The sequence below is a fragment of the Oryzias latipes genome, chromosome 16, assembly GCF_002234675.1.
Source record: "Oryzias latipes chromosome 16, ASM223467v1".
Lineage (NCBI taxonomy): Eukaryota > Metazoa > Chordata > Actinopteri > Beloniformes > Adrianichthyidae > Oryzias > Oryzias latipes.
In genome coordinates, this window is record NC_019874.2 from 30,596,193 (window position 1) to 30,624,039 (window position 27,847).

The 27,847-nt window shown below is 43.2% G+C and overlaps 1 protein-coding gene across 2 annotated transcripts; it reads left to right on the forward strand.

Annotated features, from left to right (window-relative positions):
* LOC101158883 (glucocorticoid-induced transcript 1 protein) lies at positions 1 to 27,845 on the forward strand. 2 transcript variants are annotated; one of them, XM_023963888.1, is made up of 9 exons: positions 1 to 1,668; positions 1,801 to 2,174; positions 8,863 to 9,008; positions 15,916 to 16,005; positions 20,391 to 20,507; positions 22,186 to 22,323; positions 24,563 to 24,752; positions 26,470 to 26,590; positions 26,706 to 27,845. In XM_023963888.1, exons 2-9 carry the CDS (start codon positions 1,880 to 1,882, stop codon positions 26,974 to 26,976), a joined length of 1,368 nt encoding a protein of 455 aa, XP_023819656.1. In that variant the 5' UTR covers positions 1 to 1,668; positions 1,801 to 1,879; the 3' UTR covers positions 26,977 to 27,845. The 2 variants fall into 2 exon arrangements, with proteins under 2 accessions (XP_023819656.1, XP_023819657.1); XM_023963889.1 differs by having other exon boundaries at positions 20,394 to 20,507.
* Positions 27,846 to 27,847: the final 2 nt, after the last annotated feature.

Here is a 27,847-nt window from a genome sequence, read left to right on the forward strand (position 1 = left end):
ATCATGAAGAGAAAATGAAGGAGCTTGATTTTACTGATTTTGTTTCAGAGAGACAAATAATTTCTTAAACTAGATGTACCAAAGTTTTTATTCTTTAAATACAAAATTAAATGATGATAAAAGCTGCTCCAATGGGCAGAAGGGAGAAGTATGTGTGATGGTGGGTTAGATGGTGTTTTTGTTTCTTTTTACGTTAAAAGTTTGGATCATTTTTTTTAGTGACTATTTCGTTAACAGCCTTTTCCTTTTAAGATCACTTCGGCTGAACGACACTTTGGACTTTAGTTGAACATTTGGAGATGTTTGACAACAACAAAGAAAACTATTCTATTCTAATACACCACTAAGTGATATCCAACACAAATATAATTTAAAATCAAAAATGTTTCTATTTTTAGATATAGTTTAGTCACTGTATTCTTTGAAAATCTTCCTAAAACAAAGTTTATATCACACAGCTGTGAGGATGGAGAGAAAGATGAGAAAAGAGAGAAAGAATCAGGACAGATGGAGGAAAGAAACAGGCTGGACTTCTGGTGGACGTTCAGGGCAAAGCCAGTTTATACCAAGTCAGTCATTTTTAAAGAGTATTCTTAATTTAAAAAAAAAGCATTAGAAAGATGTTTGATTTATTTAAAACATGAAATAATTGTTGCTTGGCCGTATGATTGAGTAAAGAAGAACACAGGCAAGAGGTGAAGGAGACAGACATGAGATTAGTGATGCATCTGATAGAAAAGAGAGCAGAGATGACTTCAGGGAGGAATCATTAAACTATTAAAGCCACAAAAACCTAGATGCTCATTCTGGTTTAAACTTCTGCTGACCACCTGTTCACTTATTTTGGGAAAACAAGTGCAGACATACATGACAAGTCAGTCCCAACCAAGAAGAACAAGGAGAGAAGTTCAGATAATGATGATGATGGAGAGAAAAAGAGAGGATCAGCTGATGATGAAGAGGGAGAAGAACAGAGAGGTACAGAGGTCAGAAGATCCTTCTAAATGGCCTTCAATACACAAATTTGGGGAATCATTGAGGAAATATACGGTTGAAAATACCTCACTAAAATGTTCTGCTGGGTCAAATCCATAATCAGATAAGAAGTAAAGAGATTCATACATTTCAACAATAACGGTGTTGTGTGGATGTTTAGATAGCTTTAGGAGGGGGGGGGGGTTACGTGGCCGCAGACTATGAAATTAGGTAGTTGCGCCCCTGGGGTCATTGTTGACAAAATCGGACTTTTTCACTTGTATGCATACATCTAATTAAGACGCCTTTCTTTCTTTTTTAATAAAGTAGTTACAAAACGTCAATGAAATAAAACCATGAAATTCAGAAGAAGTTTTTTTTTCCCTTTTTTTTTTCTCCACAACACGCTCACAAAGAACTACCGGTTTTGATTGGTTTACTGTGTGTCTAGTGGAGCGACGTTGACCAATCAGACGTCTTACTGTACCTGGGTACTGTCCAATCACAGCTTGAGCTTAAACAGACTAGGCCCCGCCCACAGGCATCAGCCAGTAGCCTGGACGGAACAACTGTCATTTAGAGTGAGTGGACAGGATGGGGAACACCTAAGAACCCAACAACAGAGATAACTACTTTAAACTCGTTTTAAAGTTATTTTCTCGGTTCGTTACGGAACGTTTTCGGGTCCTGTAGGTAAGTGTGCCTTAAAGTGTTAGGCGTTATGAGCTTTTAACGCTAGAAGTACGAATTGAGTGGTGTTTTTTATTTTATTTTAGAAGCTAACGTTTTTGGCTAACAGGCTAATGTTTATCTTGGCGCCCCCAGCCCTCTCTTCCTACAGAGCAGCCGCCGCTTCGCCAGGACGCGTTCCTCGGAGCGATAGGATAACTGGGCCAAAAGCGGCATGTCCGCTCCCACTAACTCGCATCAGCAGCCGCGGGTGAGGCGGAGCAATGCCGGCTCCCCCGGCGGCAGCAGCTGCCGCCTGCACCCCATCCGCGCCACCGTGCCCTACCAGCTCCTGCGCGCGGACCGTCAGTGCAGTCCGACCCGGTCGCAGACTCTGCACGGAGGAGCCACGAACAGCCGCGGCTCGAGCCCCACCGCCAGTCCACAGCTCGGCGCCGGGAGCGTGAAACAAAGCCTGTCCCCCGAAAACAGAGAGGCGTCCTGCCCCCCAGACTCTCCAGTTCCCAAAGGTAAAACAGCCTCTTTACCTGCGCGAGGCAGGAAACACCACGTGTGACACTGACAGGGTGTGCTGTAACTTAAAAAAAAAATGAAATGAGCTCTTGTTTGTCATTCTGGCTCAAATGTGACCTTTCACCCCTCACATTCTATCTGTTTAGGCTTCCCTCCATCTTGACTTTGGTCATGGTGATGTGGACCAACTGTCCTTCGGTCATTGGGGACTTTTGTCTGTTTTGGGATTGCACAAACAGTAGTGAGAAAGTCAGGAGCTCCTTAGTCTGAGACCATGTGAGGGAAGCTTATCATGATGGTGGAGGAGGCTGGTGCCTCTTTGGAACTGATATAAAAACATAAACGCAGAGACATCTTTATATACGACCGCTGCACCTCTGTGGAGAGGAGAGTTTTTCCCTTTACTAAGGCAAATCCTCAAAAGTCAACCATAACATCTGTGAATAAACGGTTATAAAAACTTACTGCAGTTTATAATGTCACAAAAGTTTTGTAAATTGAGTTGAACTTCATTTGAAAATGCAGAAACGATTCATCAAATTCAGACACATGCAAGCTTTACTATAAGAATTGAAACGTTCCACCTTTGTTCAGATTTAATAATGTGTTAATTATGAATCAGTCATTTTTATATCCAAAAATTGATACTAAATTAGAAAGGGTTCAAGCATAAACGGAACCTAAAGAGGGCCGTGTAAGTCGATTTTTGGCAGCGATTGTTGCATGCATGGATATTCTCACCTAACTGTCAGTGATCTGGCTTCACCTAAAACATCTGAACAACAAAATTCCGGTTTTTATGTTTAAGCTGCTCCGGGCTCTCAGATTCTGTGAGTTTTTTGAGAATCGGCCTCCTCAGCAAACCCGCTGACCTGAAATGAGGCAAACTGTGAAGCCTCTCTGTGTTTAGAGTTTCAAAGACTTGGAGCACAACTACAGTGCTTTCAGCAAAGCACATCTTTGTTTCTTGTGGACCAAATGACTTTAAGCCGTCGTGCTTAGGCTGTGGGTTTTCGGGTTGTCCTGTGCCCACGGAGGGCTGTATCTTAAGGGGAGCTCAGGTTTTTCTTGCAGTTCCCTTGAGGCTTGAACCGCCACCTCAAGGGATGTCATATAAATGGAATGGAACGTACCATTGTGGTACGTGTGGTAAGTGTATCGTGAAGTATTTGTAACGATTATGGAAGTTGCACTACGGGTGATGCTGTCGTACAGCGTCCTTACGCCGCCCTCTAGTCGTCGGTAAGGTGTGAGTACTGGCTCCTTACTGACCGCATGCACGGGGTGTGCACGTGATCCGTAAGTGTCTGTAGGACGACCGCACAAACTACACTCAGTCTAATTTCCTCATTTCTGCTTCAAGGAGCGCGCACGTATCACGTGAACAGCACTAAGTTGAAAACTGCAATATCTGTACGTGTTGGACAAGTGTTCACTATGACCTGTAGAATAACATGTGCATGAACACTTCCTCTCTACGGGTTCATTGAACAGTCTACAGACTTGATTTTTTTGTGTGCGGGTCGTATAGGTTTGACCAATTTTTACTAGCAGACAAGCCCGTATCCACCCGTAAGGATATTTGTGGCTAAAACATTAGCTGCGACCGACATGGTTGACTCATCTTGTCGTAGCATGGTGGCTACTGTGGCGTTGAGTTTGGAGTTTTGTGTTTAGGACACTCCCCACATTCCTGGATTCTTTGAATGAGATGACTTCCACTCGACTAGCTCGCCATGCGAGGAATGGAGCGTCCCCTCGACTAACCCTAACCTCCACGAGGTTCACCTGTGTGTTTGTGTGTGTGTGCGTTTCTGCCTTTTGGGTGTTGATTTTCCGCCCCGGCAGCATGCCGCACATACCCCAGGTTCTCCTTTAACCCAGACCAGTGTCCTGTGTCGGTTGTGATGATGGAGACTTGACCGTCCTTCGTTGGTTTGACCTCGCTGTCCAAACATGCATTGAAGCGACATTGTTGTGACTCAATGGTTCAGATTTGCATCATCCAATAGGACATTTTGAACAATATTTAATTTTCGTTGCTGCATCTTTATGAAGATCTTTCGTGTAATGTATTGTATAGTTCTCCCATGATGCACTGGGACTGCAGTGAAAAGCAGCACTGTCCTTAGGTGGCTCAGAGGCTTCCTCGGTGAAGACGTCAAAGGGATTACTCTGCATGTGGTGACTTTTTAGACCCACCATCATCGTCCTCTTACCGCCCCAACAATGAAGGTCTGCCTGTTGTGCTGAAACAGCTGCGCTTCATTGTGACCCTTTCAAACTGCAGAGTAAGAGCAAATCTGAAAATGCATCTACGTCTGCTGTAGATGTGGTTTTCTGTCCGCATACGCAGTCAGAGGCGCTGCTCCTCGTTTTCAGGAGAATTTCCTTAAATTAATATGAAGCGGTTTGCTTGTTGTGTAACATGTTGATCTGATTTAATGACTAATATTAACAAGTCGCTTCCTGCCCAGCCTGGGGGCAGCTGTACAAATCCAATCAGGTGGCAGATCATGCAAAACAAATGTGATTACTGGCATAATTCATACTTTTCATGTAAATAGTTGTCACCAAAAAAAAAGGGTCCACCTCACACTCTACCTTCCTTTTAAGTGGATGGTGAAAAAATGTTTCTTTGAAATCATAAATTTGCTTTAAGGTCCTAAATATGAGAATCGTTGTGTTACATTTTCATCAAAGGATCGGTTGTTTTGGTCTCAAATACCAGTCCATCTCTAGTTTCTTTTGCAGCAGATGAGTTTTCTTCTCCGACTTCCTGTTCGTGTCTGTCTGAATTCTGAATTCGTAGACATCAGTGGATTTGCAGATGTACCATTGTGTTGAGATTATTGTTTATGAATAATGGGGCAACAGTGGCTCAGGTGGTTGAGCGGGTCGTCCAATGACTGCAGGGTTGGCGGCGCGATTCCCCGCTCCCACCAGCCAAATGTCGTTGTGTCCTTGGGCAAGACACTTCACCCTCCTTGCCTCCAGTGTGGCTCCACTGGTGTGTGAATGTGCATGTATGATCCCGGTGATGGTCAGAGGGGCCGTAGGCGCGAGCTGGCAGCCACGCCTCTGTCAGTCTGCCCCAGGGCAGCTGTGGCTACAACCATAGCTTACCATCACCAAGTATGAATGAGGAGTGAATGAATAATGGCCACAATGTGAGTGCTTTGAGCGTCTGGAAAAGCGCAGATAAATCTAATCCATTATGAAAGTGTCTAATATGGAAATAAGACGGGCATCCTGGGAAATTATGTAAGAACAGAACTCCAACTTTACCTGTATATATCTAAGTCAGAAGTACAGGTAAATGATAGAGCAAGTAGTTAAGATGCAGATGTCCAATACGAGTCGATACATTTGCCTTTAATTTTATGCCTTGATGGAATCATTGACTGTAAATGAGAACTGGACTGAGTCAGTGTGACATCTTCCCGGCTCCAACCAAATCAAGTCAATCCAGTTACCATTTTTTTCGCAGCCATGTTGGAGCCAGACAACGTCATTGAGCAGTGATTGGTCTGAGTCGTCGCTTCTATGGCAACCACTCCCACCAATCAGGGTTGAACGTGTTGGAAGACCACACCCCCACCGTTTAAAGTGTGCTATACAAAATCTGTCAAAGATTTTGAACGTTGGACGCCGAGGCAAGCTGGCTCCACCAGTTTATAACTCGAGTAATTCTGGGGAAAAATGGAGGATTATCAAGAAGATGTTAAAAAAGGTATCAGAGCTAGAACGGTGATTCTGACCTATAGAAAGACTAACAGCTATTGATTTCTCTATCGAAGTCTATGGGATTTGGGATTCTTGGAGCCACTTCCTGTTTGGAATGCCAGGGGGAGGAGTCACTCAGTCCATTTCTTACATACAATCAAAGGGCCTCGCCTGTTAGAATTTTTTATAGCTTATCTGAGACTTGACTTTGGGTTCAATTTGTATGGATTTCCAGCCCGTGAATCAGCATTTCCTCAAATGTTCTCTGCTTATGAGTAACCATCTGGCTGTGGAGGGATCAACTCCAAAACCTTTGAAACGGCTTTATAACTCTTCCAGGTTTTATTGACAGCAAATGATTCCCTTCAGAGGTGACTTTTTCTTCTCTTATTCTTTGTAGTAGCAGAAATGGTTCCAAAGTTTATCAGAAATTTAGAAAATTAATGAATCCTTACTCCTAGATACTCAAACTTTAATATAATCAACACATTTACAATATTGTAGACATGTCTCACTTTTAAAACCTTCCAGATTTTGACAGAACTTAAAAATCTAATCTTCCTATAAAGAAATGTATTTTCTTATTTTTGTTCAAGGCCAAGTCCCACAGCCACTTATGTACATTTTGCACATCTTCTACGTATGAAATGTTGGTCTATCGTGATCCGTGCGTGATGTACGTCATCCATGAGTGTTTCTTGCGTTCGTCGGTTTGCGCAGATGTCCGTCGAGGGTTTCGGCCAACGGGTCTTTACGTGAATTCAGTTTTTAGTGGTTCCAAATTTTAAAAGACCTTTCACGCATGAACCACTAATGTCTCAGTTTTATTTCGCGTATACGGCGCACACGTCATGTTGAATTTACGTAACTGATGCACGAATCATTAATGAATTGCATCCAAACAGCGCAATAATCACGCTCGGTTCATGTTCTACATTGGTTTACGTGTTCTTTGTGTGGTTTATTCGTACTTCTGTGTTTTTAACGTGGTTCGTTAGCGATACATCTGTGAAAGTTTCACATTAAGTCCAGAACTTTTCTCACTCTTTCCATGTTTATTCACATGATTTTCCTCCGTGCAGAATGTACGTAGTGGCCATGTGACACGGCCTTAAAACAGTGTTACTCGAGCCATGCTGTGGGAAAGCAGTGGTTTAGAAATCTAGTTCACATGTGTCTACATTTTCTGTCTTTTGCCCTTCAGGTAATAAACCACCTATCCCTGAAAATGTTTAGAGTTTGTGCAGCTGAAACTCTTGAGTTGAATCTAAGACTCTACGAATGAACCTTTACCAACATTTTGGTGCGTATCTGTCTGGAAAGCACTTGAAGTGCTTTGAAAAGCTGTTTCCTTTTTTTCCTGTTGGGAGGGTTTTGTGGTCTGGCATGCGGGGCGACGATGGAAAAAAACCACAACCCTTGTTCTGAGAGGACTGGCTTGGCCTGGATCAATATTGATGGAAATTTAGCCTGCTTCCTTTGTCTACAGTGCTTCAGGGAATTTTACTGTAGCTCAGTCAGCTTACTTAGGCAATACGTTCTATGAACAAAGAACAACAATGCACGGCTCTGTAGCTCCACAGGAATAGGGGGTGCCTCATGTGGATGTTGGCCCTGGCTTTAGCCTGTTCAGACATGGTCTGCAAGCTTGCCTTGAATGTATGCGAACGTGATCCTTTGAAGGCTAGATGCAGACGTTTACACGTGTTTTCAGTCATTCCGCTGCCTTCCTCTCGCCTCGCCGTGCTGCGTGTCACTGCAGGAATGTTGCGTGGAAGGCAGGCGGTGTTGATGTGCGTTGCAGGGTGGTTGTTTATGAGTTTGTATGTGGGTGGTGTGAGCTTAACTGCTTTAAGTCTCAACAAATCACCCTCAGAACATCAGATACTGCAGCTCAATCTTTTGCATTTGCTTCAGGGCTCGACTCGACTTTCTTTTTCATTCATACTTGACGGTTTAGAAAGGGGTTGAGAAGAGAGGAGGAAGTGCGGACTCTATTCGGGTTCGATTAAAACCCTGCCGCAGACTGAAGATCTCGGGATTCTTCGCCTTTTTCAATGTTGATTTTATTTTTCGAGTATTGCATTGTGTTTCTTGCAACGCCTAGAACCAATATTTACCGCCTCTGATGGAGTCCCACCATGTTGGATTTTTAAAAATCATTTTAATTGTTTCTTTGGGGTCAAACTAGGATCAGCTCAAAGTGAATGGAAAAACTACATTGTAAATTTGAAAAAATTACCTACAAGATAACGCCCTGGGCGATCGCCCATAGGAAAATCCGCCGCCGACTCTGACCATGGTTTAATTTCTGATAATGGACTCCTTGTCTGGCATTATCCCACACCTGTAAAATCACTCGTCCTTTTGTACTTTTTAGTTGACGTGATAACATGTGGAACGTCTGTCCATCTAAGTTTCACGTTTCTATTATCTGGTTACCAACTGGTGTTTAGGCCAGCGCAGTAATATAGAACATTCAGGTTATGTGACCGGAACTTCCTTTTTAGGCGTCCATTAACACTTTTTAAACTCTGAAGCCAATCAGAGTCCACTATTTACCCAGGCCATGGCAACGGGAAGATGGATAAATATAATGCATCAAGTGGGAAGTTCCAAACGACAAAGTCGCACCGCAATTTACTTTATTTAGACATATTTTCTGTAAAAATGTTAGAGGAAATCTGCCATTTCATGCTATCTCTGACTCCACAAAGAAAACTCCACACTCTGCTGCATTTTTGTCCAATAAATATAATACATATAATTTTGGAAACTCTACATGTGTACATTTCCAGATAAACTGTTTGTGTTTAGCTTATTTGAAAATATCGGTTGGCTGGTTTTTGTTCATTTATTTGTAGCTTGTCCTGTTCAGCAGTTAAATGTTAGTTTAACCTGAACCTGTTTTTCATCTTTCACATCATTTTATTTTATTTTATTTTTGTCTTACACCAGAAAGGTCCAAATTACAGGTGCGCAGTTCCAGCGCCATCCGAAGGGCGTCCTCCTTGGACGCCATCACAGGGCCGTACCTCACTGGCCAGTGGCCTCGAGACTCCCATGGACCGTACCCTTCCTGCATGAAGGATAAAGCTACACAGGTAAGCAGCAGCCACACCTTCCACCTCAGCAACACACGTGTTGTGTGTTAATTTCCACATGCTTTCATGACGACAAACATTTTCTAAGAGGTTGGGAGTTGGGAGAGAAATGTGTTTGTTTTTTTTTACTTCAAATTTAGTAAGTTATTTAATCAAAAGCAGCTTTGTTTTGCTTAAGTGTGAGCAGCTTTTCTCTTTAATAAGCCAAGCTTCTATATTCCTTCCATATGTGATGAAATCTTCCTGTCGTGAGGTCATCAGAGGTGAACGCGCTGAATTTCATCAAAAAAAGAGGTCTTCTTTTTGTCAAACTGATCCCAGAGGGATTGTTCTTTTCTGTGTGGTAACGATGGATCATCAATTTGAGATCTTTCATTGGAGAACTTGTGTACTCAGCTGGTGAAAGAGTGTCTGCACAGATCCAACAAAGTGGAGTTTTTCATGTCTTTCCAGGGAACATCTGGATAAAGGTAGAACCACAGACCTTGGATTTCTTCAAGTGTGAATGAAATCTGTGTCCAAACAAACAAGTAAACTAGAATGAATGTCAAATCCATTCACATCCAAAGAATCCAAAGGGAACATTCTTAGAACATTCTAGACACTGGATGGTCACGACTTTCCTCAATTCAAAGTGTTTCACGTGTGTTGTCCGCTTTGCAGGTCGTTTTTATGTTCTAGTACGGTAAACCTACTGTGTCTTAGTCCAAATTTTATTTTCCACTATTGATTAATTTCGATTTATCTCATTTTAAAACGGTTTTATAATGGTTTAGGTCGATTTGATTAGCCACTTGCCTTAGACTGGTGGATCAGGTTGGATCGTAGGAATTCATTAATCTAGTCGATTAACAGTTACACCCCTCCCCTCCCCGTTGCTGAGAGCTTTCTGTTTACACACTCTTTGTCTAGCTTGCAGTATGAGCGGGGGAGGGGGCATGTAGCTTGTGGCCCGCCCACAAATACGATCTTGTTTAAGCCGCCTTTTTTTCCATCTGCAATGATTTTAAATTAAGACTCAGAAATGCAAATAAAGCTTAATTTTCTGTATATATGTCCTCCATCAGAAAAATGCAACAAAAACATGTTAAAAACACCATTTTCATTGGAGTGGGGCTCTTTAACATTCACTTCAGAATTTCCCCGTTTAGATGAACATATAGATTATTTTTGCAGTCAAAAGTGAAAGACTTTTCATTAAAAACATTTTTTTTCATTTAAAAGCTGTTGAATTTTTCCCGATTGTGTGTTAAAGCCATAAACCGATCTGCTCTAGGAAAAAACCCGAACACGCATGATGGTGATGAGGTCGCCGCCTCTGAACAAACGCCTTTCACGTGACTGAATGAAGACCGGCAAGCCTCATTTCCATGGCCTTCATCCCGTGGACCGCTCTCATCGCCTGCCTCCTCTTTGTTCTCCGGGCTGAGGAAGTGCAGGGAGGGCTGTGCTGGAGTTCTTGAAGTGCCTGTGAGCAAAGTAAACACGACTAATCATAGAGTTCCTGCAAAGGCTCTGGAACATATTTCCAATCAGCTGGATGATTATCTCCTGGAAAATGTTGGCATGATGAAACGGGAGCGTTTGAGACGTTTGCGTTGGAAAGCTGACACGAAACGCCGCGACGCTCCAACCCGGCGGTCGTGAGCGACCACTTCCTCCTCAGTCCGCCCGGGCAAAGCTCCTTTCATGAGGCGAGCAGAAAGCAGCCGACAAAAGATCCGTCCCTCCTTTTGTGGAGCGCTGCACAAGTTCACCGCGGCCTCTCATTTGAGCGCCGCACGGAGGTGAAGCTGCTTGCACCTGTCCTCCAGGCGAGGCGAGCAGAAATCCCACTGCTTACCACCTGGCCCTCGTGGCCGCCCGCCTTTTGTGTGGAGGTTGTGGAGCAGAGGGTCCATACATATGCTAATGTGTGTGGCGGGGCAGGCCTGCAGAGCCTGCGGTTAGAGAACGCAGACTGTGTGGATGAAGATTAGGGCCCTGACAACGCCAAGCTGTTCTCAAAGAGCGCTGCGCTCACAAAGGCGGCCTAATCAGTTTGTGTTGCCTCACGTCTTCTATTAAAACGTTTCTGAACGTGCAGACGGTTGATGGCTATCAGAGCGCTGGCATGCACGCCTACGTGAGAGGAAACCCCTAAACAGCAGACTGCTCTGCTGGAAAGGTTGATGGAAAAATAAAACCACAATCATGGTTTTTGAGCTTCTCATATTCAATTTAATCAGATGTAGTCCTTAACAGTTCATTGTGATTGTTGGGAAAAGCTCGTCTTTTATGTTAATGCACCTAAATGGACTGCAGATACAGTTCCAGGCATGCACATGATAACTTCTCCTCATAAAGCATATTTTTTGTCTTCGGTGTACAAACATGGTTTGTCTATGAGGACATGTTTGGACCACCGGTTCATGACTTCCTGCTTTGGAATGAACCTGGATCCTTCAGGAAGTCTGCACGTTGGGCGGGATTCATCATAGTAAATGACTGCAGCTCATGATTCATAGACACAAACCTTCATTTAAATAAAGACATTAAGGCAGTCTTGAAAATATTTCAGATATTAAAGACCCACTGCAATGAAAATTTGTTTTTTAACATGTTCTTGTAGCATTTTGCTGACGACGCAGGACATTTATCATGGAAATTGAGATTAAAATTGCATTTCTGAGTATTTCTCTATTCAAGTCATTGTAAATCAGGAGCAGACGAAAAAAATGTGGTTGGATAGCGCCGACATCGCTCGCCATTTTTGGTTGCACCACTAATGTTGGAGGTGTGAGGGGTTGTAAGCTAGCAACATCGTGTGTAGACAAATGGATAATGGGTAATGGGGGCAGGGTTACTCCTTGCCAACAGTCCCGCCCACAACTCAGAGGTGAATTTCTGATGAACTCCTGCTGCTCTGCAGAAACTGTTTGGGGATTTTGGCTAAAATAATTAAAAGACCACTGGGAACATTTTGAAAATAGATCAAATGATGATCAGAGTGGGACTTTAAAGATCTGGGGCCTCATTTATAAAACTTTGCGTAGGATTTGCGTCAGAAGTGGCGTACGGATGAAACATAGGACGTGCGTACGCACAGAAATATTCGGATTTATTAAACCGTGCGCACGCACATCCTACGCATCTTTCCCTTAATAAATCACAACCAATTCTAAAAGCAGCGCAGCTTTTGCGGCCTCATGACACGCCCATAGTTGCCCATAAATAGTCCGTGAAACGCCCACAAATGAATATTCATTGATTGGGACACCACGGCAAACACCGAGAGGAAATCAAAAAAAACGTAACTTCACTCAATGTGAAGTAGAAGTTATCGTTGGCGAGGTGGAAAAGAGGAGAAAAGTGTTGTTTGGAGGGCACAGTGTGGGCATAATGCCAAAAAAGCACGTGAGCGGCAAACGGTGGCAGACGCCTTAAATGCTGTAGCCTCACAACCTTGGACCGTGGCCGAAATAAAAAAGAAATGGGTGGACATCAAAGTCGAGGCGAAAAAACTTCTAGCGCTCCATCGGGAGGAGGAGGGGGGGGGGGCACCGGAGCGCCAGATGCACCGGGTGACACGCGTGGTTCCTCCGACTAGTGCTCCTCTGCCCAAAAGCCCGCATAGGTCCAACTGGACGGCTCGAGGAAGTGGGAACCGGCTCATAAGCCACTCGTCCTCGTTTGCCAGCAAATTTTCTTGCTGTCTAAAGATGCGTTCACTCCGAATTCTTCCATTTGCCACATCTTCTAAGAGCGCAAGATCAGCCATTGTGCGTCATTACGCATTGTGATGGGGCATTTTATTTCCATCCATTTAATTACATCTGACAAGCTACAGATGTCGGTAATAATCTACGTGGAAATGGGAAATTGATCAGCGCAAATGTAATTTCTTGTTGCTTTCTGAATGGTTGAGACATTCGCCATACATTGTTTTATCAAAAATAAAACAAACTAAAGGCATATGCATGAATACCATAATTCCATAGCTTATGAAGAAATGTTTTACTATGAAAACAACTTTCCCCAGTGGACAATTAATATGTCTGTCCGTCCGTCCACACGCCCGCACCTATCTGCTCCGCCAGACGGATACATTGAGGAGAATATCAGTTTTGTAAATTATTTCGTTCTGTTAAATATATTATTTATGAGGATGAATTGCACAACATGCCAATACTGCAGAACATATTTCACTTTTCTTTCTGCAAATATGTGTTCATTTGAATTTCTGTTGTAATTTTCGTTTGATTTTTTTTTTTGTTTGTTTTACTGCTGATCGATCAAACGGGTGTTCGTGTAGCTGTTAATTGTAAGACTTGCTTTGTGAAGTCTTCATGTTATTTATGAGAGGCAGTATTGTCATTTTGACTTTCACGTGTTTCTTCCATCTGCCGACGGTGTCGCCGTTTCCCATTTCACCCGTTTTTGTGCGTACGCCTGGGTCAGAGCTTGTGTGAAGGACCGCACATTTTCCCGTCAAGTTTGCTTTTTATAAATCTCAATTATTGCGTAGAGAGTGGCGTACGCCTTCTTTTGTGCGTACCCAACGTTTATAAATGAGGCCCCTGATGTCTGAGCAGAACCTGGAGAAGTAGTTCATGCGTTGATCTTTAGTGGACTTGACTACTGTAACCTTTTTACAGGGCAACCAAAAAAACTCCATCGGGAAACTGCAACCGTTTCAGAACTCTCACAAGGACCAAAAAGTAGAACCACATCGGTCCAGTTCTAGGGTCTTTCAGCCAGAGGACAGACTTTAATGTCCTGTTGCTGTTTCATAAAGCTTTGAATGGTTTACCACCAAAACCCAAACGAAACATAGAGAAGCTGCATTCAGCTTCTATGCTCCACAGATCTACAACAAACTTTTTCTTCCATGATCAATTTTCAAATGGTTGGCACTTCCATGTTTTGAAAAAGACACTACCCAGACGTCACTACCAGTTCCAATTCCCTCACTGATCAAATTAGGCAAATATGGCAGCGTATTTTGTACGTAGAGCCCAAATACAGACTTAAAAAGTTTGGAACACAGGAGCCCAATTTGTGCATTTACGCATGTTTACATAGACTTTTCATTGGAAAGTGGTTTTTTGAACACGCGTTTCCAAACCTTGTGTGAACTAGCATCATAATCTGGCTGCACATGAGGAGCGCACACGTATCACATGAACGGCACTAACAGACTCTTTGTGCAGGATTTTGATGGGGAGGATTGATAAAATCAAACATGCATTCGACATGTCTGCATCTCACCTCCTTCCCCCTTGTCCGTATAAGTGTTCACTACGACCTGATTGGTCTATGACCTTGATATTTTCTATTGGTCATCTGTGTGCCCCGTTCTGCCCAGACACACCTGTTGGGACGATTGGGACTACGCCTTCAAGAAAGTACTCTTATCCCTTGTGCTATCTTGTGGGGTCCAGATGACCCCACTCCCAACGTTAACATGCCTCCAAGGCACTTTAACATTGGGAGTTGGGTCATCTGGACCCCACAAAACAGTTTTGCAGAACATTTTTTCTTCAATGATTTGTGATCTTCACTGGTGTCCATGGATTACATGAAATCCTCTCCACCTTTGTCATGGTAGGGATAGCATGTCAATGTCAGGGTGGGGTCATCTGGACCCCACATGATAGCACAAGGGTTATGAGCTGATTTTCAGCAACCCGTGTTCATCCTGTTACGTAAAGTATCTGGATGTTTGGGATGGGAGCGGATGTGGATTTCCACATGCCACGATGAAGATGTTGAGACTAGCGTACACATCTGAACTACAGCGTGGCCGAACACAGACCTCCCCTTTCATCAGAGCACAAGTGACCATTTGAGGGGTCGTGGCAGCGAGCCGGCTCAGATGGCTTCCCGGGTGTTATTCCATGTCATCGGGTACGGCGATTGTCAGCGACGGGGGTTTTTGTTAGTGCCGGGTCAGACATAAGGCGCGTGGGCGGACCTTCAAAGACGTGCTGAACTGTGGGTGAAACGTCAGAAGGGCAGCGGCTCTGTTGATAATGACGAGGAGGTTAGTGGTTCCAAACGAGCCTATCAAACCTCCTCAGTCCTTTCCCGTTTTTGCATTCATTTCCATAACTTAACCGTTTCTGGACAGAACTGCCTCTATGCCCTGTGACAGGGACTGTTTTGTATATCAGCTGCATTATTTGACTGGTTTACAAACACCTTTTTAGATTCTCTTTGCATTTGTATTCTGGCGAGGTGGGTTTTTCGGTAAAGGACGGCGGTTGACATTTTTTAATCTGCTTTTATTGGGGTTTAGTGGATTTTATTGCTGGTGGTTGGAATCTTCTGTGATAGATGTCTCTTTGGCTGTCAGAGATGTCTTCTCTGCATGTATGTATGAAGGTGATTTAATTATTTTAAACCCAGGGTTTTTTATTTCAAGTAAAGGCTGCTGGATTTAGTCGTCTGTGTGTGTGGAGTCTGCGGACAGAAAGCGAAGCCGGCGGCTGGGTTTGTGTGAACCCGGATCATTAAAAGATGAATTATTATTTATTATATTTGTTTCTGTTGAGTTCTGCGCTTTTCCTCAGGGACCCATGACTTGTCCACACTTTCCATTGATTCCACCTTTGCAGCTTTACTTGTGAACACGCCTCTCATTATTCATCTTTCTCTGCTGCTTTTAGGTTTAGTTCTCGCTTACGTCCTCAGGGATTTTGTGATGAAGCTTCAGGTTGGCCAACGAGGCTCTGGAAGAAAAGCGTCTCGTGGGTTTTGAAGGCTTTTACAGGGCAGGTTATCTTGGCTTGTTTGCATTTGGAGACCTCTGTTTACATATGATTTGTGTTTTTATTTTTTTTCAATGGAGATTACAATAACTGGGGGGTTCATCAGCGGGATCAGTGGCTGGAACTGACGGTGAATGTGGTCTTGTTTGTTTTAGACTCCAGGTCTCTGGAATGACGAAGGAGCAGAGCTGGGAAGTCCTCACCAGCGGTCGGCCTCGTGGGGCAGCGCAGACCATCTCAAGGAGGTATTTCTCCTCCCGACTTCATTAGAAGTTCATCAAAATTCCAAACAGAGAGTGTTAGCTCTTTGATTTATTTAAAATTTATCACATCTGCAAGAGTGGAGAACAGCCATGTCTGCTAATACTTTTTTCATTCTAGCTTGTTTTTCGTGAGAAAACCTTTCCTATTTGGAGATCAGTCAAACAAGAACATAACGATCAACATAATGTGTTAGCTCTTTGTCTCAGCTGATATGAAGTTTTGCCACCCACATCACATACAAGCTAGTTATGAAAATGGCTAGAAGATGAGACCCGATGCTCTGAACTCTGTTCTCAAATAGTTGTGCAAAGATCCTCTATGATGACAGGCATCACACTCTACAGCAGGGGTGGGCAATTATTTTGACTGGCGGGCCACATAGGGTTCTAAAATTGTATAGAAGGGCCGAAGTGAGAAAGAAATACCATGGAATCTGGATGAAAACATTTGGATTGAAAGTTATATTTTAAAACAGAGCATTTTAGAGTTTTTAGGTTAAAACTTTTGTTCTCATTTTAGAGCCAATTGCACCAACGGCTTGATGTACCTCATGTAAAACTTGGAGAAATGCTGCGTTCATGTGGCGTTTGAATGATGGAAGAATGAAAAAAAACAAATCTTCCAACACCACATGGATGCTAGAGCGGAGTCCCCAAACCTTTTCTTGTGAGGCCACAAGAACTCTTTATCTTTAAACTTATTTGATCTTTCTTTCATTGTAAAGCCATATAATAAAGTTTTATTAATTCATGATCCTTTTAATAAAATAAATAACACTATTTATGTAATAAAAAATGACCAAATAACTGTGATTTTCAAAGACCAAAAGTCAGGAAAAGATATACTGATACATTAAAAAGAAAAACCAATAAATAGTGGATCTTCTGCCGTCATTTTCTCGCTTTGCACTGAAACTGAGCAGCTGTGTCCTGCACGTCTGTTTCTCATCCAGTAATTATGAAAAAAGCATATTTCCATGTCTTCTGCTGCAGCTACGCATATATCTGTGTTACTTTTTCACCAGTACAGAGTTCCCTCGTTTATTATAGGAGTTACATTCTAAAAATAACCGTCATCGGTGAAATCCACGGAGTCTGATTACAGACGTTTATGGCCGTAAAACTCCTCACTGCACACTTTCTACACTTTTCTCAGACAGACATGAACATTTTCACTTTTTAAATGCTCAAACCTTCATAGAAATTAGGTCCAGGATCTTAGAATAAAAACAAAGATCTGATCGATCACAGATTTCTGATCTGAGGAGATCCGCGTTCCTGTACAGGAGACACGCAGGAGATTGATTGACCAGGTCTCCAGCCAATCAGGACACAGAACAGGGTGTGCTGTTTAAAAAAAGCAGCACAATTGCTCTAAAATAATTGGCTAACCAGGGAAAGATGAACTGCGACGTAGAAAGGAAAGACTGTCTTCTGTTCTGTTAGACAGAGAATTTAGAGGGTTTCAGGTTGGAGCACAGACTGCAGAAGGAGGGAAGAAAATGTCACTTTCTATGCAGGCCTTGATCGTGTGGCCAGATAAAAATAAAAACATGGGTCTCTGATATTGGTCAGTGGGCCGGACCAAACATGGCCGTAGTTTGTCCACCCCTGCTCTATAGGAACGTCCAAACCAAATGCAATTTGGCCATCAGCTGCGTCTAATTTCAACGTTAAGTCAACGAGTTTCCACTGTAGCATTCTGAGCGGCGTGACACTCCAACAGCAGTAAAAAAACAAAATTGATGCATGTCAAATTTTTTGCCAGGTGGCACAATGTTTCCAGAGTTGAAATATCTAAACTCTGGTGAAGCGTCGCCTCATGTCAACCAGTCAGAAAGCTGGCGTTGATCCGTGACGCGTTGATGTGATCAGTGGCTGAAGCCCAAAACCAACACGGAGGAGAATCTGATCGTTCTCCTCCTGAACCCTGTGATAATTTTTCTTATTTTGTATCACGACGATAATAAATGATAGAATGATTCAGGCTAGCGTTTCCACTCAAAGTGGGACCGTCACGGACGCCATGATTAGGCAGATTGTGTAGCTTTGTGTCATAGTAGTGCGACTACAGCAAAAGTGAAGCCATCGACAACAACAATGGACGGGAATGTTTGTATTCCTGCCGCAGACCTTTGTTTGTTGCAGGCATGTTTTCCTGATTCACACTTGCGAAGACAACAATTGAGTGTTTGGAAACGTCGGCGCTGGTTTGGTGCTTTCTGTTGTCATAGTGGCCTTCCACCAATCTACAGGTTTCATGGTTGACGACGGTAGCTTCGTACCTAACCGGTCTGTTCCATTTTAAACCAACAGGGGCCCAGACATGGTATGGTTGGGTCACACTCAAAATACTGTACCGTACCACTCTGTGGAAACAGGGCCTTGTCTTTCAGGACAAGTCTTGATGGTTCTACAACTGCTAAGCCGCACCACACTATCATGCTACCACCTCCGTCACTTTGTTTGAGGTGTTCAACTTCTTTGAACTTCTAGAAAGCTCCTCTATAATCTCTCGAACCCACAATGATTTTTTTCCCACCAAAGTTTTGACTTTGTGTTAAATGTGAGACAAGGTTTTGTGTTGTTTTAAACATTTTCCCCCGTAGACTGACATCATCAGTTCAGTTCCGCAGTGTCTTTGCATACTTTATTTTGATAAATCCGCACACAAAAGAATAAAAATGGAACAAGCACATTTGTGACTATTATAACCCTGAAAGTTTTTATTTTGAAGGTTGGTTGGTTTACTTGTTTGTCAGAGTTGGATGGAAGTCAAAATGTTCCTTTACGTAAAGACTTTTTACCCTCCTGCTTATCTGCTGGGTTTGATGGCCAACCAAGCAACTGCATAGTTATAGGACTCTTCAGACCATAATCTAAATTTATCCCCCCTCTTCCCCAAAGTGTAGGGCCGTGTACATCTCATTATGGTCTGTTGTTTCAGAGGAGCTGAAGGTTTTATTTATTTATTTTTAGATCAGACACTTTGGAGTTTTATCCCATCTTTCTGACTCCAGGGTTTGTATGGCGTATACTTATTTAGCACTTTCTACCTGCTTTCAAAGGCCCAAAGCGCTTTACAGTCACACACACATTCACACACTGAACACTGCCGCCAACCTTCCACCAGAGGCAAGGTGGGGTTCGGTGTCTTGCCCAAGGACACTTCAAGGCAGAAATCGAACCTGCAACCTCACGATGATGGGTCTACCTCCCTACCCCTGCACCACGGCCGCCCACACAACTCTCTCTGCACAAGAGACTACCTATTCTAGGAAAGTCTTATTTTGTCAGAAATCCTCCAACACTGCATTAGGATAGGTTGAACTTTAGGTAATAATAAACCCTGAAATGTTCCTTTTGAACATCTTTGGCGACTGTCCTGCAGGAAGTCATCAACTAATTGTTTCCAGCTTCAAGGACTTTTGTATAAACAACTTGGTTTCCTGTTGCACTGAATAGAAAAAGGTGCGATAAAGCTGAACCACTGCTGCACCACTTCAAACGCCTTATTCCACACCGTCACGGAGGCTAAGAATGGTGTCATTTGAGCTTTTAATGACTTTAGTTTATAATGTCATCCACAGAACTCATTTATGCAGTTTTGGACCTAAAAAACATCATGTAATGGCGTGTTTTATTTAAAAACAACCTCAGGAACTTCCTGGAGCAAATGCTTTTCTCACATGATTGTCAAAATGTTAACATGATAAATCCCTTTAAATCTTTCTTACGGCCTCGTGCTGGATCCAGGCCTGCTAATAAAATTTAGATGCCATCTTTCCGCGCTCCAGGCCTGTGCAATCAAAATAGGAGACTAGTTTGCATCAGCTCTTTTTTTTTCTTTCTTTCTTCTTCTTCCGTCCAAACTGCTTGGACTTGTCGTCGCGGCGGCGAACTGAGTGTGGGAGGACCTCTGTGAAAAGAGCCGGTCTTTGTTGACGGGGCTGTCAGGAATACCAGATCAGCGCTGAAGACCGCACCTTTGTCTGCACAGCACAACTGCGTCTGTTCGTCTTACAAAGAGCATCCTGTTTTTAGGTTTCACCCACTGACTTCACTCGCTTCATCATCCACCCTTCGCTGCCGCCGCCGCTGCTGCTGCATGCACTGCTCTGGCTGCAGAGTGTGCTTGCCTTAATACTAAAAGAAAGAAAAAAGTTGACATTCCAGGCATTTTATCTAACGTTAGAGAACTGGTAAATCATTTGGCCAAAGTAAACACTTCAGATCTGTGAAATCGTGTTTTTGTCCGATTATGTCTCTGTAAATATTTGGTTGGTTTGGGGTTTTTCCAGCCTTAAATGTGAATTTCCTCCACTCACTGAAATCTGCTGAACTGTTTTTTTTCTTTTTTAAACCAGCAGATTGCAAAGCTGAGGCTGCAGCTGCAGCGCAGCAAGCAGGTCACCCGGCAGAGCAAAGACCGCGATCTACAGCTTCCCCAACTGTCGCTGCACGGAACCGCCGGCCAAACGCAGGTGAGGCTCCGACTCCGCCCACGGAGAGACTCTGACGGTCGCAGGGGGCAGGTAAAGATGAGGCAGCATGAAAGAAACCGAACGGCAGAACTAAAATCCACGTCGCCTCCATCAGTAAAAACGAGTTCTTAAAGCTGTAATTCAAAACGCCGTCGTCTTGGTAACCGATGAGCGACGACACCAAGTGTCAGGAGAGGAGAACAGGTCTGGACATGTTCTGCTCTGCTCCTGTTTGGGCTGTAAATAAACACTAGAACCCTGTGGTGGCACACAAACCCCCCAATGCTGAAAGGTTTTTATTTGAATGACAAGTATTCTTCTTCTAAGAAATTTTAGCAAAAAACACATAGATGAATCAAATCTAGTTATTTTATATATTGGTTTAAAATAAAATAAAAGCTATCTTCTTGACATAATTACTCTAACTGGAGGTGTTGGGGGCGAAAATCAATCACGATATTTCACTTGGTGATACATGTAACAATTCAAAATGCTGTGATATTTATTTATCAATGACTCTTGTTTTCCACTTTAACCCCCGACTGCTAGCTGGCAGCATCGCACACTGAGCCTCTTTGAGCAGCTCTACAACACACAAAACGACAACAAGATCTCAGCGAGAAGCAGCTCATTATATATGCAGTCATCCTTCACGGTTCCTGTTGTTATGAGGCATGCAACACCTACACAACCACATTCATTTTATGTTTGGTTTTTTATATACCGGTACACTAAAAAAAGTATTTTGTTGTGTAAATCAGACAATGTTGAATGTTCTCTCTAAGAACAAATGTGTCTCCTCACCAAAAGAAAAGCAACATGAACTTGCTGGGTAAGAGCAACTGGAGATACAGTTGCAGTGCTTAACGTTGTGATCATTAAACAAAATAAATGTTGCCTTTTTAATTACAAGAAAAGCATTTTCATATTAAAGTCATTTTTTATTTTATAGTCGTACTCTTCAAAAAAACAAAAAATTGTTCCGTACAGTCTTTGGATCTATATCACGATACATATCATGAGACACACCCCTCACTCCCACCGTATATTTTCCAATAGTAGCCCTGGCATTTATGCAACATTGCCCGGTGTTCATAGAGACGGGCGTCTATTGGAGACCGCCGTCACAGGAAGAACGGCGATGGCTAACGGGTTCATTTTGTGGTGAAAGTCAGTCACAAAATGGGAAGCCTGTAACACAAAGACACCTAGCTGCTGTCCTCCATTTGTTTTTGGCAACCAAAAGAGACGGTTGTCATGGAAACCAACGCTGCCATGGAACCTGGTGCGTTTGCACGTGCTCAGATGCAGATAGACGGCAGGAAGCGTCTGCTTATTTAGGAGATATCTACAGGAAAACTCTAGAAGACATTGACTTCATACTTTTACCTGATTATCTTAAGAAACTTGCTAACGATTCGGTTTTTTCGGTCGACTCCTCGTTTGGTTTTAAAAGAAAGACCCTCTCGGTGAATCATCTACGACTGGTGTAAAGAGGAAGCCGAGTGTCAGTGAAGGACCGTTTTCTGTGCGTCTGATGCAGAAAACGTGATTCGGTTCAGACGTTCCACTGCCCTGTGCGGGAATGGAACCGGACACCGTTTGCTCTAAGGCTCGTGGACGTTCCAATAACTGGCCTCCTCTCCCCCCTTTGTTTCTGGTTCTCCTCTGTCTGCAGCACAAGGGCACTACAGCAGCTTTCCCCGCCGCACCTTTGACAAAAACCCTCATCTGCAGAGTGCCGAGCAACGTGGAGGGCATCAACCACGAGCTGGAGAACGTCTTCATCAGAGAAGACTGGGAGCAGGGCATGCAGGTGCTCAAACCTTCACGCAGTCTGTGGTTGTTGTCATGATCGCCATGGTGTTTGGAAACCATCAGCAGAGCCTCACCCTCATTGAACCTTCATGATGGATGTCTGGCTTGTGATTCTGGTTTTTCTCGTGTTGTGAGAACCAGGAAACCAAAGAGACGTTTCTACAAACATGTGCTCCTGTGGCAGGATTCTGACCTGTCCTGCCACAGATTTTTACTCAAACCTAAAAGGATCAGGAAACACACTTTAGTCATCACCTGTTTTAACCTCGTAATAATAAAAATAATTATTATTATTTATTATTATTTTTAAAGTGACAATTACAGTTGCATAGAAAACACGTTAGCTTGTTACTTTAGCATAAATCCTTTTAAATTTGATTCTGTTGGGTTAGGTTATATAGACTGTGTTTAAGTCCTAATGTATATTTGCCCATTCCGATATTTCTAGTCCGATATTTCTAGTCCGAATAAATGCATTTGCAAGACATACAAATAAATACATTTTTATTTTAATAATAACGTTTATGCTCTCGGGCGTGAGTTTGACACATGTGCTGTAAGAGGTGCCTGTTTAAGTCTGTATACATTTTAAAAACCCACTCCGATAAAAATTGTATTTTTGTGGCATTTTCTCTGATGATGGATATTTATGAAGAAAATTAAGCTTTAAATGGCCACTATCCTGCTTCTCTTTCAGAGTAAACTATGATCAAATATAACCTTTGGCACACCATAGAACTTTTTTTATGAAACAGTTAATTTCTCAGCTCATTTTCCTACCTAAATGTAAGACGACTCGATCTCTGAGGATCCGCCTTTCTCTCCGCCCATTTTATGACATCATCCTACAGACAAACAACATCCGAACTTTTACAAAGATCGATGTTCAGATTGTGCAAAGAAAATGAAATCGTTTAGCCGATCACTGCTAGCTCCACAGAGAAAGAGCATGTGTGTTAGCCTGGGGGCGGAGTTGGCAGCACAGACTCTTCTTGGAAGGGGCTGTTCCTCACTTTGTGATGTCACAATATGAAAACCTGCTTGTTTAAGTGGATTGGGAGGGGCGGGTTCTCACAGAACAGGTTTTTAAAGGAATACTCAGAAATGCGTCAATGGATCAAAATAACTCTTTGGAGTAATTTTTCGTGAGGAATGAACATTATAACACATTTAGAAGTGTGTTATAGGGCAGGCCCGCCCCCACTTCCCCTCCTCATTAAAGGGGAGGGGAAGTGGGGGCCGGCTTGCTCCGTGAACAATAGTCATTTGTTGACAAACTTCTGTCGTTCACCAGAAATCCTGTCCTAAAAACCGACAAAGGTTTTTAAATTTGGGCTAAAAACAGCATAATTATAATTAAAGGACGACTGGAAACCCTTAAAAAACAGATCAAAAGATGTTTAAACTTTTGAAAAGTTAAAGAGATCAAAATCTCATTTATTGTAAAGCTCCAAAACTACTTTTGTTTTGTTCTGGTGAAATTTTTACGTCTCTGGTGATTATGGATAAACTGAGTTGAAACTTCATTGAAATTGAGTTTTTCCGTTCATCACCAACAGAGTTTTCTCTGAAATTGTAATGATCTCACAAAACGTTATTAACAAAGAGATGCTGAAACTGAATTTGTTTTTTTAATGATTTCTGCTTCAGGGATTTATTGTTTTAGTTTACAGGAACAAACTTTCAGAAACTGGGGGGGTTGGAAATGGTTTCAGTTGCGTCTGTAGTTCAGGAAAAGGAGCTGAAAGTTTTCAACCGTCTGTCAAGTCGTGAACTGAATGTTGAAATTGTTCTGTTTTCTCAGGAAAACACATTTAGCCCGTCATGCAGTGATTCCTAAACCAAACCTGGATTATTATTGAGTCAACTAAACACAAGGAACCAGTTCTACTAGAATTTCTAGAAAATTCAAACACTTGAGACTAACTGGGTCTCTTGAGGGAATCGATGGATTTGAATCTTTTCTCTGGTTTTTATCCAGGCTCACAAATGCATCAAAATGTGAATAAAAAATGAGTTTTAAGGCTTTTTACTATGATGTTCATGATGTAAACTTTGATCGCTGCTGGAAGGAAATACCGACTCAAAGCTGTGGCAAACACGCATTCACGTGTGTGTGTGTTTGTGTGTGTGTGCGCGCGTGTTTTATAAATTAAAGTTTGATTTGACCTCAGTTTTGAGTGCGTGTGGACGCCTTCAGTCAAACCGTGACCTCTCCTCCCTTACCGACCTCACAGGCCATGGAGGCGGTAGACGGACGCCGCCCTCCCTTCCCCACCCACCGCCACAGCATTGGCGGGAACACTCGGGACACGGACACTCAGGCTCCCTCCAGCGGCGACTCCAGCCCGTCGCCCCGCCCCTGCAGCGCCGACCTCCTGCAGTCGCCTGGCGGAAGCCCCTGCTCTGCAGAGGACACTGATAAAGGTGGGTTTTCGCATCTCCAGACGACATGGTGACCTTCAGCTTCCTGCTTTTACTTTGAAAGTCTGGAATATTCTGAACCATCTTCAGATTTTATACAGATAAATCTGGAAACTTTGGAAGATGCTGTTCCAACCAGCCATTATTCTGAAGGTTCTTCTTCCTGCTTTCATGCTAACACAACAGTTAGGAGTCAGCAGGAAATGAATCCGTTTGTTTCTCGGTTCCTCTGTTTAAGCTGCAGTTAAAGAATCTGAAGCCTTAATAATATGATGTTTAGACATTTTTGTTGTTTCATCGCATTTGAGTTTAGCTGACCTTCAGTCTCAGGGCTCGACATAGCCATTTGTCCGCTGGCCCGGTCCTGTTTTTCGAGCAGTACGGACCACAAGACTTTATTTTTTACTTGTCCGCTCGGGCCACTAAAATATCTAACAATTAATACATTTTTCACTTTTTACAATAAAGTATATTTTGCGAAAACGTGTAGATTTACCTCGTGTTTATAATTCACTTTTTCTGCTAGTCCTGTGTTCAGACTTCAAGGGTTTCTATGGGAAACCTTTTATCACTCTTCTCCTCCTCTCCCGCCTGCGCGCGCGGCTGTCACTGCCGAGCACCACGCAGCACGCGCTCACTCAATTTCTTTTTCAAACTTTATTGAATGTAACAATTCAATACTAAACAATGTTAAACAGCAACAACGAAGGAACAAGCCAGTGGGTTATTATTACATTTTAGGCAGATATATTTAAACTGACACACATATCAGCGCGCCCCCTGGTGGTTTTTAACCGCGATGATCATAAATCCAACACCGTCACTGAAGAGACACTGAAGCATGTCAGAGATGTGGAAGACATGGCAGGAATAGATAGGAATATGTTAGATGGAGTGACGGGTGGAATTAGTACTATGGATAGCAAGATATTTAATGAATGCATTGAAGACGAAACTGTATGCACTAAGCTTTAAGCTGAATGTCAAAGAATCAAAGGCAACTCAAAATACCTGAATCTCAGACTCAAATGGAGTATAAGGTCAAACTACTTAATTTTGTTTTTCTTTACAACACTGTAAGCAGTAAGTATTTCTAGTTAGCTGAATGATCTCAGTAATTTAATTGTATTTAATTTTTCAATTATTTAACTTAATTAGGTAACTAAAGTAACTAAAAAGTAAATGTAACTTTGCAACAGTAACAAAAAGCAGAACCTTAAGGCAGTCAGGGCAAAAAAGTCAATAAAACTTCTTAACTATTGATTAGGAACAAATGTGAAATAGCAGTGATTAGAAGCACCATGAAAACTTCTTAACTAGTGTTTCCTACTTCACTCCAGTGCTCTCTTCAAAACATCTGAAACAGACTAGAGCAGATTTAAGTTTGATATGCTCTATTTTTAGTCATTGAAAAGTGTATAAATAAGTGCTAGATGTCACCAGAATGCACCAAATTGCACCATATTAAAATTTTCCGGGGGGGCATGCCCCCGGACCCCCCTAAAGTTGCAAGCACCTGCGGAGCGGCGGGTCTCGCTGTGCGCGGTGTCGGGCCAGTAACTTTCAAAAACTACTGGCCCTGTGGGCCAGTGCAAATTTCTGGGCTATGTCAACCCCTGAGTCTGGATGCAGATCTTCTCTAGAGACATAAAAACGGCATCTGCTTTCAGACGTTTGGTATTTTCAAAGTAAAAGCTGAATCTGCTCTTTGCGTCTCCAGAAGGCGTCTGCAGTTCTCCTCTCCCCAAGTTTGCCACGTCCCCCAAACCCAACAACAGCTACATGTTCAAGCGGGAGCCCCCTGAGGGATGCGAGAAGGTCAAGGTGTTTGACGAGTTGATGTGAGTGTCTGTGCTGCCTCTTCAAAATTATAGACCGTTCTGCGATTTTCCAGAGTGAGGTCAGAGGTCAGGAGGGAGGGGAGGGGTTCTGATTGGTTTCTCTTGGTGTCTTCAGGTCTGGAAAATCCAAAGGCTTCCCGCTCTTCTCGTGTCCCGACAAAAATAAGGTGAACTTCATTCCGAGCGGCTCTGCCTTCTGCCCCGTCAAGCTCCTCTGCTCCTCCCTCTTCTCCACCGGCTCCGGTCTCCATAGCAACAGCTCTCAGGTGCTGGCAGGAGACGGGAGCGCCGACTCTAGGGGTGGCGGGAAATCTGGCATTGACGGTCAGAGCCCCGAAGCAGAGGCGGGGAGGGACGGCTCAGCACAAGTGCTGCTCACCAGCTAGTTCTCAGGTATCCACGACCACACCTGTCAGGTGACTGGTTATTGACAGAAGACAAAACAAAAAAAGGAAAAACAAATGAGCAAAAAAAAAAAAAAAGTTGCACTCTGATAATCCTAACGTTAGCCAGCAGGGGGCGCTCAAGGCCACCGAAGAACAGCATCCTGTCTCCACAAGCTCTTTTGCTCCTGAAGATTGAAGGATTGCACCTGGCCTTTGGGCGGAGCCTCACCTCACCCATCACTAACCTGACCCCGCCCCCATGTACCACGAGACCAACCATAGCAGGTTTAGCTTCATTTTTCCATTTAATAGAAGTTACGCCTTTTTTTTTTTTTACATTTGTCTGAATGTATTTGTAGCACAAAGACGGCATCAGCTGCCTCGGTTCAGACCCGAACCTGAACAAACTGCTTTACGAGCGACCAATCTTAACCCCCCCTCCCCAACTACTGCTCAGGTCATCCAGCTCGCTTCGGCGCCTTTCCGCGGTCCCCGCCGCATTCTCTTTTGGTTCACCGAGGAGCGGCGCCGCATCCCTGATGGTTCCTTTTCTGCTGTTAGATACCAAAGCAAACTCCACAGCAGCCGATGGACTTTTCTCCGGACAGAGGGAGGGTTTTTGTGCCAGAATGTTTGTAGGATTCAGCAGAAAACGCCACGTCGTGTGTGTTTTCAACAGCACTTACATGGAAAAGATAATCACAACGTTTCCTTCCTTCAATCAGAAAAGTGCAATTTGATTTTCTGAGCAGAATCGAACTCCAGACGTGGGAAACGTTTCAGTTTCAGACGCTCCAGACTGGCAGCTTCCTCCAGAAGGTTGCAGGTCAAACTGTCCTCGTCTCCCAATAAAGAAAACGACAAACTTCCT

What these genes read in the sequence shown, in the direction of transcription:
- LOC101158883 (XM_023963888.1), top strand. Translation starts at nt 1,880, where the DNA reads ATGTCCGCTCCCACTAACTCGCATCAGCAGCCGCGGGTGAGGCGGAGC. An exon ending in AGACTCTCCAGTTCCCAAAG is followed by an intron (nt 2,175 to 8,862) that starts GTAAAACAGCCT and finishes GTCTTACACCAG; the next exon opens with AAAGGTCCAAATTACAGGTG. An exon ending in TGCAGAGGACACTGATAAAG is followed by an intron (nt 24,753 to 26,469) that starts GTGGGTTTTCGC and finishes TTGCGTCTCCAG; the next exon opens with AAGGCGTCTGCAGTTCTCCT.